Below are 15173 nucleotides of genomic sequence, written 5' to 3' on the forward strand. Positions count from 1 at the left end.
ATTAAAATTGTTTTTATTTCTAAAAGTAAACCCAATAAAAGTGTAAGAACTTAATGGGCCATATGCACAGCTAGAAGTTTATAGTTAACTTATAGAGTACTTATAGAGTATTTTCAATTTCACAAGGTTGTTTTTACAACAGTGATGTTATAATGTTATTACAATACATTCAGTTAAATAAATTTAAGTAATTATTTACTTGTTCAAGCATAGAATGAGATGAAACACTTTTTGTAACCCCTAGCGCCATCAGTAGCAACAGGTTTGCACAGAAATTCCATTGAAAATACTGGGGTAAAATAAACTGTTATATTTTAAAGACATGGCCGGGGTTAATGGAACTTAATGCAGTGCTTGTCCGATCTGAGAGCAGCTTTATATTGTATATTGAACAGTCAGTAAAGATCACAAATTTTTAAAGAAATCGGATCTTAAACGTGACATTTTGTAATGGAAAAACAGATTACCCAAAGCTCTGTCTCAAAACGAAAAGTTTGTGTGCATATGAACTAAGTCTGTGAACTATGAAAAAAGTCTGTGTGTACAAAAAGTATTTTTTAAATAGACAGCTGTAATAGTAAGTTGACAAAATGATGCTGATGCTGTCAGTTTTTGCTTGTATTGTTTTGATATTGTCTTAATTCTTTGTCTTTGTTTATATGTAGACAGTGTTAAAGCACTTTGCTTATATATACTGTATATATATATATATATATATATATATATATATATATATATATATATATATATATATATATATATATATATATATATATATATATATATATATATATATGTTGTGTATAAAAATATAAAAGTGATATGATATGTTGTGTTGTTAGTTATGTTGATTAATGAATGCATGTTTCTTGACTATTTAAATAAATAAAAAGGGGAAAAAAACACAAGGATTAATTTCAGTAGGAGAACATGTGAGACAAGGACAGATTAATGTTGATGCTTTCACTACAGTCCAGTGATCCAATCATTTGTAAACCTTTGATATGATTGCTTCATAAAAAAATGTCTCAAGAATTGGGTCATAAATGAGAGAAAAAATCTAAAGAAATGCAAGTAAATTAATGTTTTATTTTGTTGAAAATGTAGACATTAGGCGACAAGGCGCAGTGGGTAGCACGATCACCATACAGCAAGAAGGTCGCTGGTTTAAGCCCCGGCTGGGTCAGTTGGCATTTCTGTGTGGAGTTTTCTATGTTCTCCCCGTGTTGCCGTGGGTTTCCTCAGGGTGCTCCGGTTTCCCCCACAGTCCAAAGACATGCGCTATGTGTGAATTGAATAAACTAAATTATCTGTAGTGTATGTGTATGTGAATAAGTGTGTATGGGTGTTTCTCAGTACTGGGTTGCAGCACAGAAGGGCATCCGCTGCGTAAAAATATAATAATATGCAATAAAGGGACTGAGCCAAAATGAAAATGAATGAATGAATGAATGTAAAGTCATTCATTTCCTCTCCATTTTAATTGAATTATTTATATAAATAAACATTGAATTGCTTGTTTTGTACATTTGTTCCTTCACAATAGAATACATTGACACATATAAATTTAGCGCACTGAGGTGAATGAAGGGCTGTGATATATTGCACCTCATAGCTCTGCATCTGAAGTGTTTCGCCTGAGAGCACCTGTCATGACAGCAGGCTCTGCCTCGTTAGCATGCTTTTCAGGTATAGCAGCAAAAAAAAAACATGCTTATCTTCCCTCCACCGTCCACTTCAACCTCATCCGCATTGCTGTATGTGAGTGTGTATTTTGTGTGTGTGCCGGTTGTGCAGCGTTTTCACTTTCTGATTTCCAAACTCTCCCTCTGAGAGAGCCTGTCATTGAAACAGATGTCTGCTCACCTTGCGCTATCAGCCCCCCTGCACTCGCCCATTTTAACCCTCTCCCCCCTTTTCCACCTTTCCTTTTCTAATACCTCTGTGTGCATCTTTTTTCTCTCTGTAGCCTGAGTCTGCGAGCCTCCAGGGAGTGTCAGAATAAGGAGAAACTGCTGGAACAACGCTTCCGCTCTTCTCTGCATGACTTTCGGCAGTGGTTGGTCAATGCCAACATCTCCACCGCCAAATGCTTCGACTCTCCTCATAGCATCCAGGACGCCTCTATTGCTCTCCAAAGGATCCAGGTGAGTGGACGGTTCTCTGTCCAGGAGGCCAAATTGTAGAATTGTGGAACGGAGCCATAGTCTGGCCACAGCAGGTTGTCTCTATCCCTGTCATGTAAGAGTAGCCAGAATTTGACAAAGTGATAGTCCATTCGCAGGTCCCATGGGCCAGTTTATGAGGCCACCGTTCAGCCAAGGATGTGCCAGACTGGGCTATTTATGACTTCAATTAGTGCGGCGGAAAACCCAAGAGAGCAAAGGGAAAATGCGCAGTAATGATGTATGGTGTGATGAAAGAGACATAGGTAGACATGGATGAAAAGAGATTTGCAGCTGAATTTGAATGTCATTCATTAAATTGTATCTGCGGTGTGAAATTGCATGTCATTTATATTTAAGCTTTATATTTCCATCCATCAGTTATGATGTATTTGTTTAGTTGTTTAGACCCTGAAATGGGTTGCTGATTTACTCTGAATAATAGTTGTTTTAGGCTGCATGATGGCGCAGTGGGTACCAAGTTCACCTCACAGCTAGAAGGTCACTGGTTCGAGCCTCGGCTGGGTCAGTTGGCATTTCTGTGTGGAGTTTGCATGTTCTTCCCATGTTTGTGGGGTTTTTCCCCACAAGTCCAAAAATGTGGTATAGGTAAATTAGGTAAGCTAAATTGTCCCTAGTGTATGTGTGTGAATGAGTGTGTATGGATGTTTCCCAGTGATGGGTTGCAGCTGGAAGAGCATCCGCTGTGTAATGCATATGCTGTATAAGTTGACGGTTCTTTCCGCTGTGGCGACCCCAGATTAATAAAGGGACAAAGCCAAACAGAAAATGAATGAATAAATTAATGGATGAATAGTTGTTTGGATAGTTCACCCAACAATCAAAATTAATTTGCTCATCGTTGACTTTGACCATTTTTTGTTTTGTTGAACACAAAAGATATTTAAATATTGTTTGAAATCTGTAACCATTGACGTCTATAGTATTTGTTTTTCCTGCTATGGAAGACAATGGTTACAGGTGTCCAACATTCTTCAAAATATATTATTTTGTGCTCAACAGAACAAAAGAATAAATAAAAGTAAGCGCAAAATGTTTTCTAAATAAGTCAAGGATTTTATTATCATCTATTATATCCCAGGCCTTAGGCGCATGCCAACATTCTCATTGGCTCAAACTGCAACAAGTTTGACACAAAAATGTACAACTGCTGTTTATTTATTTACGCTCAGATAAGTCAAGATTCATGTTTTATTCATGTTCTGCAGGACAGTAAAGAAGAGTTTCATATGAAACTATGATTTTATGGGTGACGCGGTGGTGCAGTGGGTAGCACGTTCGCCTCACAGCAAGAAGGTTGATTGAATGACTGAATGACTATGATTTTATGAGTCATCAATAAGAATGGTTTCAGCTTAAAATATGTTTTAATGTTCTGCTGAAGGCTCAGTGGTTTGCACTGTTGCCTCACAGCTAGAAGGTTACTGGTTTGAGTCCCAGCTAGGCCAGTAGGCATTTTTGTGTAGAGTTTGCATGTTCTCCGTGTGTTGGCGTGGGTTTCCTTTGGGTGCTCCGGTTTCCCACACAGTCCAAAGACACACCAGGTGTGTCTTATGTATGTGTGTGTGTGAATGGAAGCATGTATGGTTGTTTCCGGTAATGGGTTGCGGCTGGAAGGGCATCTGCTGCATGAAACATATGCTGGATAAGTATGTGGTTCATTCCACTGTGGCGAACCCTGATTAATAAAGGAACTAAGCCGAAAAGAAAATGAATGAATGAAATTGTCTGCAGTGTATATGTGTAAATGAGTCTGTATGGATGTTTTCCAGTCCTGGGTTGCAGCTGGAAGGGCATCCGCTGTGTAAAACATATGCTAGATAAGTTGGCAGTTCATTCCACTGTGGTGACCCCTAAAGGGACTAAGCTGAAGGAAAATGAATAAAGAATGTTACGCTGAGGGAAAAAAATCACCTACCAGTATAACTCTGAGGCCGAGTAAATTAACAGCAAATGTAAATTTTTGTTTGATCTGTTTCTTGATCTGTTTCTATAAATGCCAATTCACTTGCCATTAGTGTAAACCATGTGTGTTAACGTCAGTGTGGATGGGTTTTGAGCAAAGTAGAGATGTTCAGAGCATGAAACCATTGAAATTCAATTTTGTACACTAATTTTAGCACTGCACTGGGTCACCGCTTCACGTCCTATGAAATATCTGGGTCCTGATGCGAAACCAGTTCAGGCTCTTTTTAGCATTTGTCTCCATACATAAATTCATTCGACAGAACACTGCGGGTTTTTCCTCCAGAATCAGCAGTCAAAAAAGGCAAGGATCAGCACAGATGTATGGCCAGAGATGCAGCATGGGTTATATGAAGCAGAACAAGGTTACTGAGAATTGGAGGATGGAAACAACACTGCTCATTTTTTATTTACCATCAAATACATTTCAAATGTGGAACAATGTTTCCGCATGGCCAACTGCCCTCAACCACCAACACGGCGGCAGACATGCTTCGGGGTCATACATAATTGCATCTGTAGCGTTTGAGTGGAGAAAGTCGGGGAAAAAAAGAGGTAACGTGCACGCCTCGCAGATGGTGGAAGATCCCCGCTGGGTGCCTGTCAGTGTCTGGACGGGACTCATTGCACTTGCTGGCCTCTGCTCTGTGATAGTCTACTTGTGTCTGTATTGGTGACGTCTTGCTCATTCCACACCGCAGGAGTTCATGAGTGACAAGGAGCAGGGCCAGACCAGATTAAGCGCTGTCCTGACGTATGGAGAGCAGCTCAGTAGTGTGCTGGCTGCTGAGAGGGTGGAGGCCATCAGGACCAAAGCAAACACAGCCAAAGATGACTGGAAAAGCCTGATGGACAGCTTACAGAGGAGAGAAACGGCATTACAGGTGGATATAGGAACAAGTTTTTTTTTTTTTTTATGTATTTAATTTGAATAATTAATCGAAATAATATATATTTATATATATATATATAAATATATATATATATATATATAATGTATGTATGTATGTATATATATATATATATATATATATATATATATATATATATATATATATATATATATATATATATTTATATATATTTTGCTGCTGGAAGGGTATCCGCTGCATAAAAACTGAAAGGGTGCTCGCTGCAGAGCCATTTGAGCAGAGCTGAGCTCCAGCGAGGGGGAGCATGAGCTCTCGTTCTGCCTCCTGTAAGCTGTTTTAATGCGTACACCAACCCCACCCCTAATCCTACCCCCAGTGACATCACTCGTAGAAGAAGTGCAAAAAAGGTGGAGCTCAAGCTCAAGCTCCCCCTCGCTGGAGCTCAGCTCGCCCAAATGGCTCTGCAGCGAGCACTTGTAAAAACTTGCTGGATGAGTTGGCGGTTCATTCCGCTGTGACGACCCCGGATAAATAAAGGGACTAAGCTGACAAGAAAATGAATGAATGAATATATATATATATTTATATATATATATATATATATATATATATATATATATATATATATATATATATATATATATATATATATATATATATATATTTTTATATATATATATATATATATATATATATATATATATATATATATATATATATATATATTTATATATATATATATATATATATATATATATATATATATATATATATTTAAAGACGTCACCACTTCAATATGTTCCCTTTGCCGTCATTCTCGCTGTCGCCGTTGTGGTAGTAGGTGCACCAGCAGCTTTTGACCGCTGAGTGGCGATTTACCCATAAATTTTCAGCTTTACCTTTTCACAATACTAGATAGGACAGTACTGTATACGTACATTATGTGATGTCATGTGTTTAATTAAAAAATAATTTTGTTTGGTTGTTTTGGTTTTCTTATTAATAAACATGCGTTTACACTATACTGTATGTTTAAGAAAAAAATACAAGGTCAGAAGCATGGCCATATGCTGCAAAAAATACGCAAATAAAAGAATTAGCACTATGTATATCATTTTATATATTATTTTTTAATAAATAATTTTATTTATTTATTTTAGGATTTTTATTTTAATGTAGTTTAAATTTTTTTTTTCGCTGAGATTTAGTTTAGATTTAGAGATTAGGAATTTTTTATTTTTATTTTTATATTTTTATTTTATATTTAAAATATACAGTAGGTATACAACAAAGACTTTTAAAAGTTATTATGGTCTATGATCACATTTATTGCTGTATCAAATTTTCATATATAAGTAAAACATCTCTTTCTATTAATATTTATTTTCTTTAATCAGTTAATATATTTATTTGTTAAGCCCTACATATTTGTTCAATGTGCATATGTGCTCTTAGGTCTTACAGTCTCAGATGCAAGACTTTGAGGCAAGCATTGAACCTCTTCAAGACTGGCTGAACAGGACTGAGATCAGTGTACAGGAGAGCAGCGCTCGTCTCCATGACCTGCCTGCAAAAAGACTCGAGCTCTCCAAACTTCAGGTACACCCGACAGTCTTATTGACTTCTGCTTACTTATTCATAAGAGCTTTACTCTTCCAGAATGAAATCAGTCTTTACTGTTGAGGTTCCAGTCTTCACTGACTGTACCTTAAAAATTGATGTAACGCAACACATTAACAGGAGAGCATTTGCTTTATAATCAACAGATTATGTATTAAATATTTGGAGTATATAAAAAAGCATTCTCTATCAACATGTCTTCCTAGTACAATCTACCTGCTTCAGCATAATGAAATGATCAGATGAAACCAACTAACTGTGTCAGTGGATTTTGCAGTACTTAACCTCAATTAAACGAGTTAATCAGAATTAGGGTCCGCTGAGATAATGAAAAAACGCCTGTCTGTCAGTGAGGATTCTGCTGAGTCAAGCTTTTTGACACTATTGAGGATTAAGCTGACGTGCAATTAATTATTCACCTTTCATCTGTACTTGAAGAACAAAACTCCAAATGTACAATCATATGCACACAGAACAGATGTTGGAAAGATAAACATTTCTATTTTTGTCTTATCACCAGATATTTCATCTGTTTTTGTATTGCTCTGTTGCCTGCTGGGTCCTTTTGTCTGCTCTGTTGGCAATTACATTTCCAGCAGTGTATCTGTACAGTGTGTGGAGGTCCTCAGAGTGATTATCCGTCCCCTCCCATCTCCCCTTCCCCTGCTTTTACCCACTTTCCCTCTTAATCCCTTTATCCCCAGAGTGCACCCAACATGATAGACTCTATTATCATCAACTGTGTCTGCCTAACTGACAATTTCACAGTCGGCTCTTTTTCCATCTCAAGAATAGAAGCAAGAAATTTGCTTGTGGTGGTCTTTTGTGCCCTGATGTATTAAGTGCACTTGGTACAAGTTTATTTTGCTGTTTGGAGAACGTGACTTGTCCGTCTCTGTGCATGTGTTTTCACTGAGTGATTTTGAAGAGTTGAAAATATTACTCTATTTAGGGAGATTTTAACCAGTCAGCTTGGAAACATCATTTCTACATGATTTACAATTAGCAAAGATTCATGCTGCGCAACACATAAAGTGGTCAACAATGTAAATGTAAAGCAAATTTTCTGTACTTTGCCATACTGTACTGTAAATTTACAGATAATTTACATCAGGTCATCAAAGAACAAGGTGGCTTTTTTTCTGCTGTATAAAAGTAAATGGATGGTTCACTAAGACATGTCAATTCTGTTATCATACTGTAGCTCAAAGGAAGATTTTCCTGAGGGATGACGTAAAAAAGCCATTCATTTCGATAGTATTTTTGTTTCTTTTGTGGATGTCATGGCTGCTTTTTCCCAACATTCTTCAAAATATCTTGTTTTGTGTTCAACAGTAGAAAAAGTTTAGAGCCACATGAGTGTGAGTAAATGATGAAGAAATGTGCATTTTAAAACTTTTCCTTTTAAAGATGATTGTAGCTGAAACTGCAGTCCTTGATTATTCATAAAAATGCAATTTGATGCTTAATCAATAGCCGCGTTTCCACTATTGCACATAAAGCAAGCGTGCTAGCTTGAGCTAGGGCCAGTCGCATTTCCAGTATCACTTCCTGGGCCTGATCAGGCCAAAGTGGGGCTTCCTCAGGGCCAAAGGTCAGCCTTTTTCACCTGCTGAATATCTTGTACCAAAGAGGGCCAGCTGGGTCTTCGAGGCAGAGTGAAAGGAGAGGCAGTGTTTGCCTGAGTCTGGTAAAGATGGCGTGCCACCATTACACTAGTTTTCCGATCGCACATGTGCACATGCGCCAAAAAAATAAATAAATAAGGGAAAGAGAAGCATATAGCTGGTCAGTTTAAGATAGGCTATTGTATAAAACACCTTCTAGGCTAGGGGGTCTTTTTGCTTATGATCCCCCTTATGTTTCCCTTTCAAATGTAGCCTAAATGTGTTGTATAAAATAACAAAAGTATTTTCAATTTAGAAGTGTTCTTTTTTTTCTATTACAACTGTTGAGAGTTTTTGTCAAGTTTTAAAGGTGCGTTTGTGCATAAAATGTGCGCGTTTAGATGCATGTGTGTGAGATACCGGTCGTATGAGCGCTTGCTTTACAGCTCCATTGATGCCACGAGTGGGTTTCTTTCTTTCTTTCTTTCTTTCTTTCTTTCTTTCTTTCTTTCTTTCTTTCTTTCTTTCTTTCTTTCTTTCTTTCTTTCTTTCTTTCTTTCTTTCTTTCTTTTGGGGATAATACAATATGTGAATACTACAGAAAGACATAAAACTTATCAAATTATGTGTCCACTTTTGTAGGCTCAAAACAATAATGTCATATATAGATAGAATAGCCTAAGCTATATTGAAATCATTTAAATAATTACAAATATCGGATATAATAAAATCACATTAAATAAATAAACCAATATAAAACAAACAAAAGCTATAACAATACAATACAAATAAATTAATCAGTTTCAAGCCATTTTAAACTTTTATTTTACAAAAGTCTATCTGAGTAAAATATTATTTTGAAATATCATTTCTTAAGTATTTGGAAACGACGATATTAATCAAATCGTGCAAACAGAGCATATTTTGGGTGAGTGAAACCATCAGAAACTACCTTCTTTTCTGTCATCCAGTCCTGCAACATGTCCTCAAACAAATGTTTGTTTTTATAGGCGTGGTAATATTAAAAAATGAAATTGTAAATATAGAGCTTTATTAGTGGATAGCTGCTAAGCATATCGATATATATGCTATAGCCTATATTTTATAACTTGCTCATGTGCTGAAACACTTAACGGTTTCCTTTACTTAAGATAACCGAATAATATGCAGCATCCTTAAATTATTCTCTTAAATAAAGAGGAATTATCTATTAAGTGTCATATAGTCTATGGAAAAGTCTGTATGTTTTTGATCTCTCCGGAGCATTTGGGCTAAATGTTGACCTGAATGTTGACCGCGTCTATCAAAACGAAAATTGTAATAAAATACATTTTATATCGAGTTATTACTGGAGAATTTCTGTGGTTTTATATCTGCTTGCCTGATTTCCGCTGAACTAGGAGGGTTGTGTGATGTTTGATTCGAGGGATGTCTGGGGGCAGGGTTTGCATGACACTCTGCGAGCTACTAGCCCGACAGTGGAAACGCAACATGATTTCGGCCTCACTGGTCATGCTCCCGGGCTATTGGCACAGCCCAGCCCAGCCCAATAAAAGCCCTGGCTTGCACTGGTCCGACAGTGGAAATGTGGCTATTGGTGACCAGCACTTTAAGAGTAAAAAAAAACATAAAGTTAAAACAAGGTTCCCGCAGTAAAAATGTCAGCAATAATGTCAATGATTCTGTGCTATTTTTTCTTCTTCTTTTTATTGGTATTGTACTGTTTTTGTTAAATATCTTAAAAATTTTATATAAAACAAAATATTACAAAAAAGTTAAAACAAGGTTAATACCCGTAGCTTGTGATAAAGCATAGAGGTCTTATTAAGTGAAACTATCTGTCTGTGAAAGAAATTAAATGTTTTATAAAGGAATCATTTAAATTTATATGTATGTGTGTTTTTTAACTCTTATTTAAGGGTTATTTAAATAATAAACAATCATTATTGTTTCAAAGCAGCTTTGCAAAAGCTGCACACTATTTCATTACAATAAAAAACCAAAACATAAAACAAATCTGTGTCGATAGCTGATGACTTGCAATTAATAAATCAGCAAGCACATTTTTTAATTATTGCTATTACTTTCTTGCCAGCCTGTCTGATTGTAATGTTTGTTGATGATTTCATTCAAAACGTTTCTCAATTTAAAACAACAAAAACACTTCATTTAAAAAAGTAATCAGAATAAGGAAAATCACGCAGCCCTGGCATGAAACAATGGCGTTTATTATCCTGTGACTCTCCTCAGACGCTGCTGGAGGAGATGCGCTCCAGAGAATCAGAGCTGGCAGGACTTAGAGGGCGAGCACATGGGCTCTGGGATGGTCAAGGTGCTGGAAAGAGCTTTGTGCATCGAGTCTGTCAGCTGGCTGCCTGTTACTTGGCCCTGAGCAACTTGATTAAGGTAATCTGCTCTACCTGTCTGTTTAACTCATCTGTCCTGTGCTGTAACCGTCTGTCATAACCACTGACCGAGACTGAAGACAAGCTTTTCATTGATATCTTTATAAAAAAACACACTGCATACTGATTTACTTAGAGTTGAACATATATTAAAATTCAAACCAAGTATGTTATTTTAATGTTGTTGCCAATAACTAATAATATTACAATTTAAAATCTTACAATTTAGAACTTAATCCTCTTTTATTAAACATATTCAAATAAAACAGTTTAACAATTGACACTTTAGAAAGATACAAGTGAATTTAGTTGTCATGCATTTACGATCTACATTATGTGTGCAGAATGTACATTATTGTTTATATTTACTAAAGGTTACATTTAACACTGTTATTAATCTGCTAAGGTTATACTGATGGAAAAATAAAGAATGTTATGCAAAATTAGGTAACACTTTATTTTAAGGTATCTTTGTTACACGTTCCATGTACTTACTATAATAATTACAATTAAAAAGTATGCATAATTACATGCACCTAACTCTAAAACTAACCTGTATTCGATCACATTCAATTTTGATGCACAATTTACGCTGTTAACAAACAAGTAATTAAGATTTGTAGCTCAAAAGACTACTAATTAGCTGGTTATTAATAGTTAGTAAGGCAGTAGTTGGGTTTAGATATTGGGTAGGATCAGGGACGCAAAGTAAGACCATACTTTATAAGTGTTAATAAAAAGTTAATATCTTAATAATAGGCAGGAAATAAGCCTGTGAATTGTTACTGAACTAAAGTGTTACCTTGCATTCTAATAATAACCATATAGCAAATACCTATAATCAGTTAATATTACCCAGTAGATAAATGGATAGTTACATTCTATTAAGAATACTGTAACATAAATTGCAACTCAAAATTTTATTTCCAACTTTAGCAACAATAAATAAATACATCTGTATTGAAATATATATACAGATGTGGACAAAATTATTGGTACTCTTCCACTGAAAAAAGAAAAAACTAAAATGGTCAATTTAAATAACTTTAAATTAACAAAAAGTGATTATCAATTCCAAATTACTGAAAATAAACAACAACAACAAAAATTCAGATATTTCTTTCAAATTGTGGTTCAAACAATAAACCAATAAAAAGGCAAACTAATGAAACTGGCCTGGACAAAATTGAAGAGTACCAACAAATTTGTACATGTCTGTATATACAGTATATGTATCCCTAAAATGACCACTTATCGAAGAAAGGAGGCTTAACTTTTCCTGATGTTCTCTGTGGTCTTTTCTAATCTGTAGGAGAAGGTGTCAAGGGTAGAGCGAGTGGTTGGGGAACATCAGCTTTTCTCGCAAGGCCTTCAAGAACTTCAAAACTGGGTTTCAGAATCTCAACAGGTCCTGAAAACCTGCAGATGCCCCACATCTGACAAGACTGTGCTCATCACCAGAATGGGCCAGCTCGAGGTATACTGCCATTTCTGCTGTTCACTTTTACAGTTGATTTTTTTTCTTTGGTAGACATTAGCCCCCGGTTTCACAGACAAGGCTTAAGCCTTGTCCTAGACTAAAATGTAAGTCTGAGCTGTTTAAACTAAAATAAAATTGCACTGATTGATTTTTAAATATATCAGTGCATTTGTTTTGTCTCAAGCATTTTTCTAAGCATGTTTATAAAAATTTTAAATGTCCTAATTGAACTATGGCCTAATCCTGGCTAGTCTAAGCCCTGTCTGTGAAACTGGGCCTAGGTGTGTAATCGTATTTCTGACTGATTCCAGGCTTTACTGGCGGCTTGTCAGGGCAAAGAAATTCAGCTGAAGATGCTGATCACCAGAGGAGAGTCTGTCCAGAGAAACACCTCAGCTGAGGGAGTACCAGTGGTTCGCAAGCAGATCCAGGACCTCAAAGACTCCTGGGAGTCGCTTTTATCTACATCCATACAGTGCAAAAGGTCAGAGAGTTTTCCCCCAGTCCCTCTGCGTACATTTAGTCTCTTATTGACCTAAAGTCAATAAACATTGCCTGAGATATTTTACTCTATACTGCAGATGTATGTGTAGAAGTAATAGATGTCTTGTTTATGTGCATTTACAGCCAGCTGGAAGGAGCTTTGTCACACTGGACCAGTTACCAGGAGGATGTCAGTCAGTTTGAGTGCTGGATGGAACGAGTGGAAGAGAGTCTCGGAAACTCAGACAAACACTATGCTGAAATGAGGGACAAGACTGCCAATCTAGGCCGTGCCAAGGTAATTTTGTCTTTTGTTCGTTTTTTTTGGCTTTGGATTATCAGATAATCAGATTATGTATAAAAGTAAGTTTTTGAAAAAATTAAGAGACCATTAGAAGAGTTTCAGTTTCTCTGGATTTATTAGGCAAGAGTAAAATGTTTATACAGTATTTGTTTTATTCTATAAGGGTCTTCCTCATGTAACATTTTACAGCAAATGTTTTGGTTATTTTACCCAATATTGATTTCTATCTCTTCTGAAGTTAATACGTTGGTATAGTGTTGTCTAAAATTGTATATAAGCATGTCTGAAAGCACCTTTTTGTATTTTATGCAAAAAATCTTCATTTAAATTAGGAATACATGGCATCATAATTTACAACATAAATATTATATTATTTTTAAAAAGTCATTAGTCCAAAGATTTTTTTAAGTGTTCTGTTATTTTCCTCTAGCTGTATGTGCAATTTAATAAAAATTGTAAGATCTAAGTATTGATTGCGCTGTTGTTCTCAGCTACTCTATGAGGAAGTTCTCAGTCACTCCAGTCCTTTAGAGACCATCGCTACCAAGGGTTCCAACATGACTGAACATACAGCCACCCAACAGGAGATCCAGAAACTTAGCGAGAGATACACGACCATCAAAGATAAAGCCAAGGTATGGGCATCAATGATAACTACTTTAATGAAGCCACTATATTGCTCCATGATAATCTATAGGCAGAGTCCATGATATAGCAGTGTTAGTGCATGCTGAGTTCTGCAAGTGAGGAAATATTTTTAATAGCCAAATTCTCAGTGAAGTGTTATATCGCCTATTACTCTGAAAAGATCATTCAGTAACTGCAGAAGTTGCTGTTGCCATGGAAACAGTTATAGTGGCCAAAGAGCTCAGCAGTGACCTCCCACTCGTCTGAAGCACTGCACACACTAACACAAACACAGATATATAGTTAAAGGCAAAATTATTAGCCCTACTTCGAAATGTTTATTCTTTTTCAAATATTTCCCAAGTGTTATTTAATAAAGAATCTTTTTAATTAAGGAGTGCAATTTAAGGGCTTAACAAGGTTAATTAGGTTAACTAGGCAAGTAGTCATTGAACAACAGTGGTTTCTTCTGTAGCCAATCCGGGGGAAATGAAGGGGAGTAATAAAATTGGCTTTTTAATGTTGACAATTTTTTTTTAATTTCACCTTCCATCCAGACTAAAAGAAATAAGAGTTCTCCAGCAGAAAAATATCATAGGAAATATTTAGTATTACTTACTTAGTAATACTTATTTTTTCTTGTTCTGTTAAATAAAAATTTGACAGGATAGCTAATCAGTTTGTCTTCAAATGTATATATAAAAGTTTACATTTTTGTTATTTGAAAATAAAACAACATTTTAATGAAAAAAATATATAATAACATTTTTTAGCTGGCTGTATAACAATATTTATACTTTTAGTTCATTAAGTTTAATAAAAATGAATAATAATATGATTTAAATGATACAGCTATATACAGTAGTCTATGAGTGAAACAAACTAATAAAATATTGAAATACAGAAAAAAAAATGCTGAGCATTATTACACTTTTTGTTCAAAATCTGGTGTTTCAGGCTGCTGTCAGTAAGGCAGAAGAATTGGTTTTGCTCCACCAAGAGTACCAGCGAGGCCTGCACATGTTTGAAGACTGGCTGGAGCAGGAGCAGAGCAATCTGGCTGTTCTCTCACCCCTGGATGAAGACGTAAATGCACTAGAGGACACTTTAAAAGAGCTGCAGGTAAATAGAAGCATCACATTTTCTGCTTTATATAGGGGATTCTAAAAAGACTTAAAAAAGATTAGAAGTTTTAATCCTTAAGAAGTCATATAAATATGTTATATATATAATAAATAATATATATATAATAAATATATATTTAATGGGTCTTCAGATATCCATGTAACTACTTGTAAAACTTAATAAAAAAAAAAAGATTTTTCTAATTTTTGTAAAAATATTAATATCAATAGAAGTTATTAATAATGACAAATTTAGCCATTAGAGTATCCATGCATCTGCACTTTGAATTTACATTGGAAATAGTGGACCATCTGGGTAACTTTGAAATGCTCATTTCAAAATATTAGGATTTGGGACATTTTTTAATATTATTTAGGATGAAAATTATGTGAATTGTGATGCAGCACAACATTGTGATATACAGTACTCTATAAATAGCACATTTAATTCAAAGGGATATTAAAAAGGTCATTATGAAACATTAACAATGACACATTGT

At 35.4% G+C, this 15173-nt stretch overlaps 1 protein-coding gene across 7 annotated transcripts in view; it reads left to right on the forward strand.

Moving 5' to 3' along the window:
- syne1a (spectrin repeat containing, nuclear envelope 1a) overlaps window positions 1-15173 on the forward strand; it is a 329974-nt gene that overhangs the window by 228328 nt on the left and 86473 nt on the right. For all 7 annotated transcript variants that reach the window (XM_073933275.1, XM_073933274.1, XM_073933278.1 and 4 more), the window contains 9 exons: window positions 1970-2147; window positions 4853-5035; window positions 6479-6622; window positions 10501-10656; window positions 11968-12132; window positions 12447-12619; window positions 12763-12916; window positions 13414-13557; window positions 14507-14671. In XM_073933275.1, the coding sequence (XP_073789376.1) occupies window positions 1970-2147; window positions 4853-5035; window positions 6479-6622; window positions 10501-10656; window positions 11968-12132; window positions 12447-12619; window positions 12763-12916; window positions 13414-13557; window positions 14507-14671 (1462 nt within the window). The remainder of the gene's footprint in view (window positions 1-1969; window positions 2148-4852; window positions 5036-6478; window positions 6623-10500; window positions 10657-11967; window positions 12133-12446; window positions 12620-12762; window positions 12917-13413; window positions 13558-14506; window positions 14672-15173) is intronic.

Source organism: Danio rerio, chromosome 20 (genome assembly GCF_049306965.1).
Source record: "Danio rerio strain Tuebingen ecotype United States chromosome 20, GRCz12tu, whole genome shotgun sequence".
In the NCBI taxonomy this organism is placed as follows: Eukaryota; Metazoa; Chordata; class Actinopteri; order Cypriniformes; family Danionidae; genus Danio; species Danio rerio.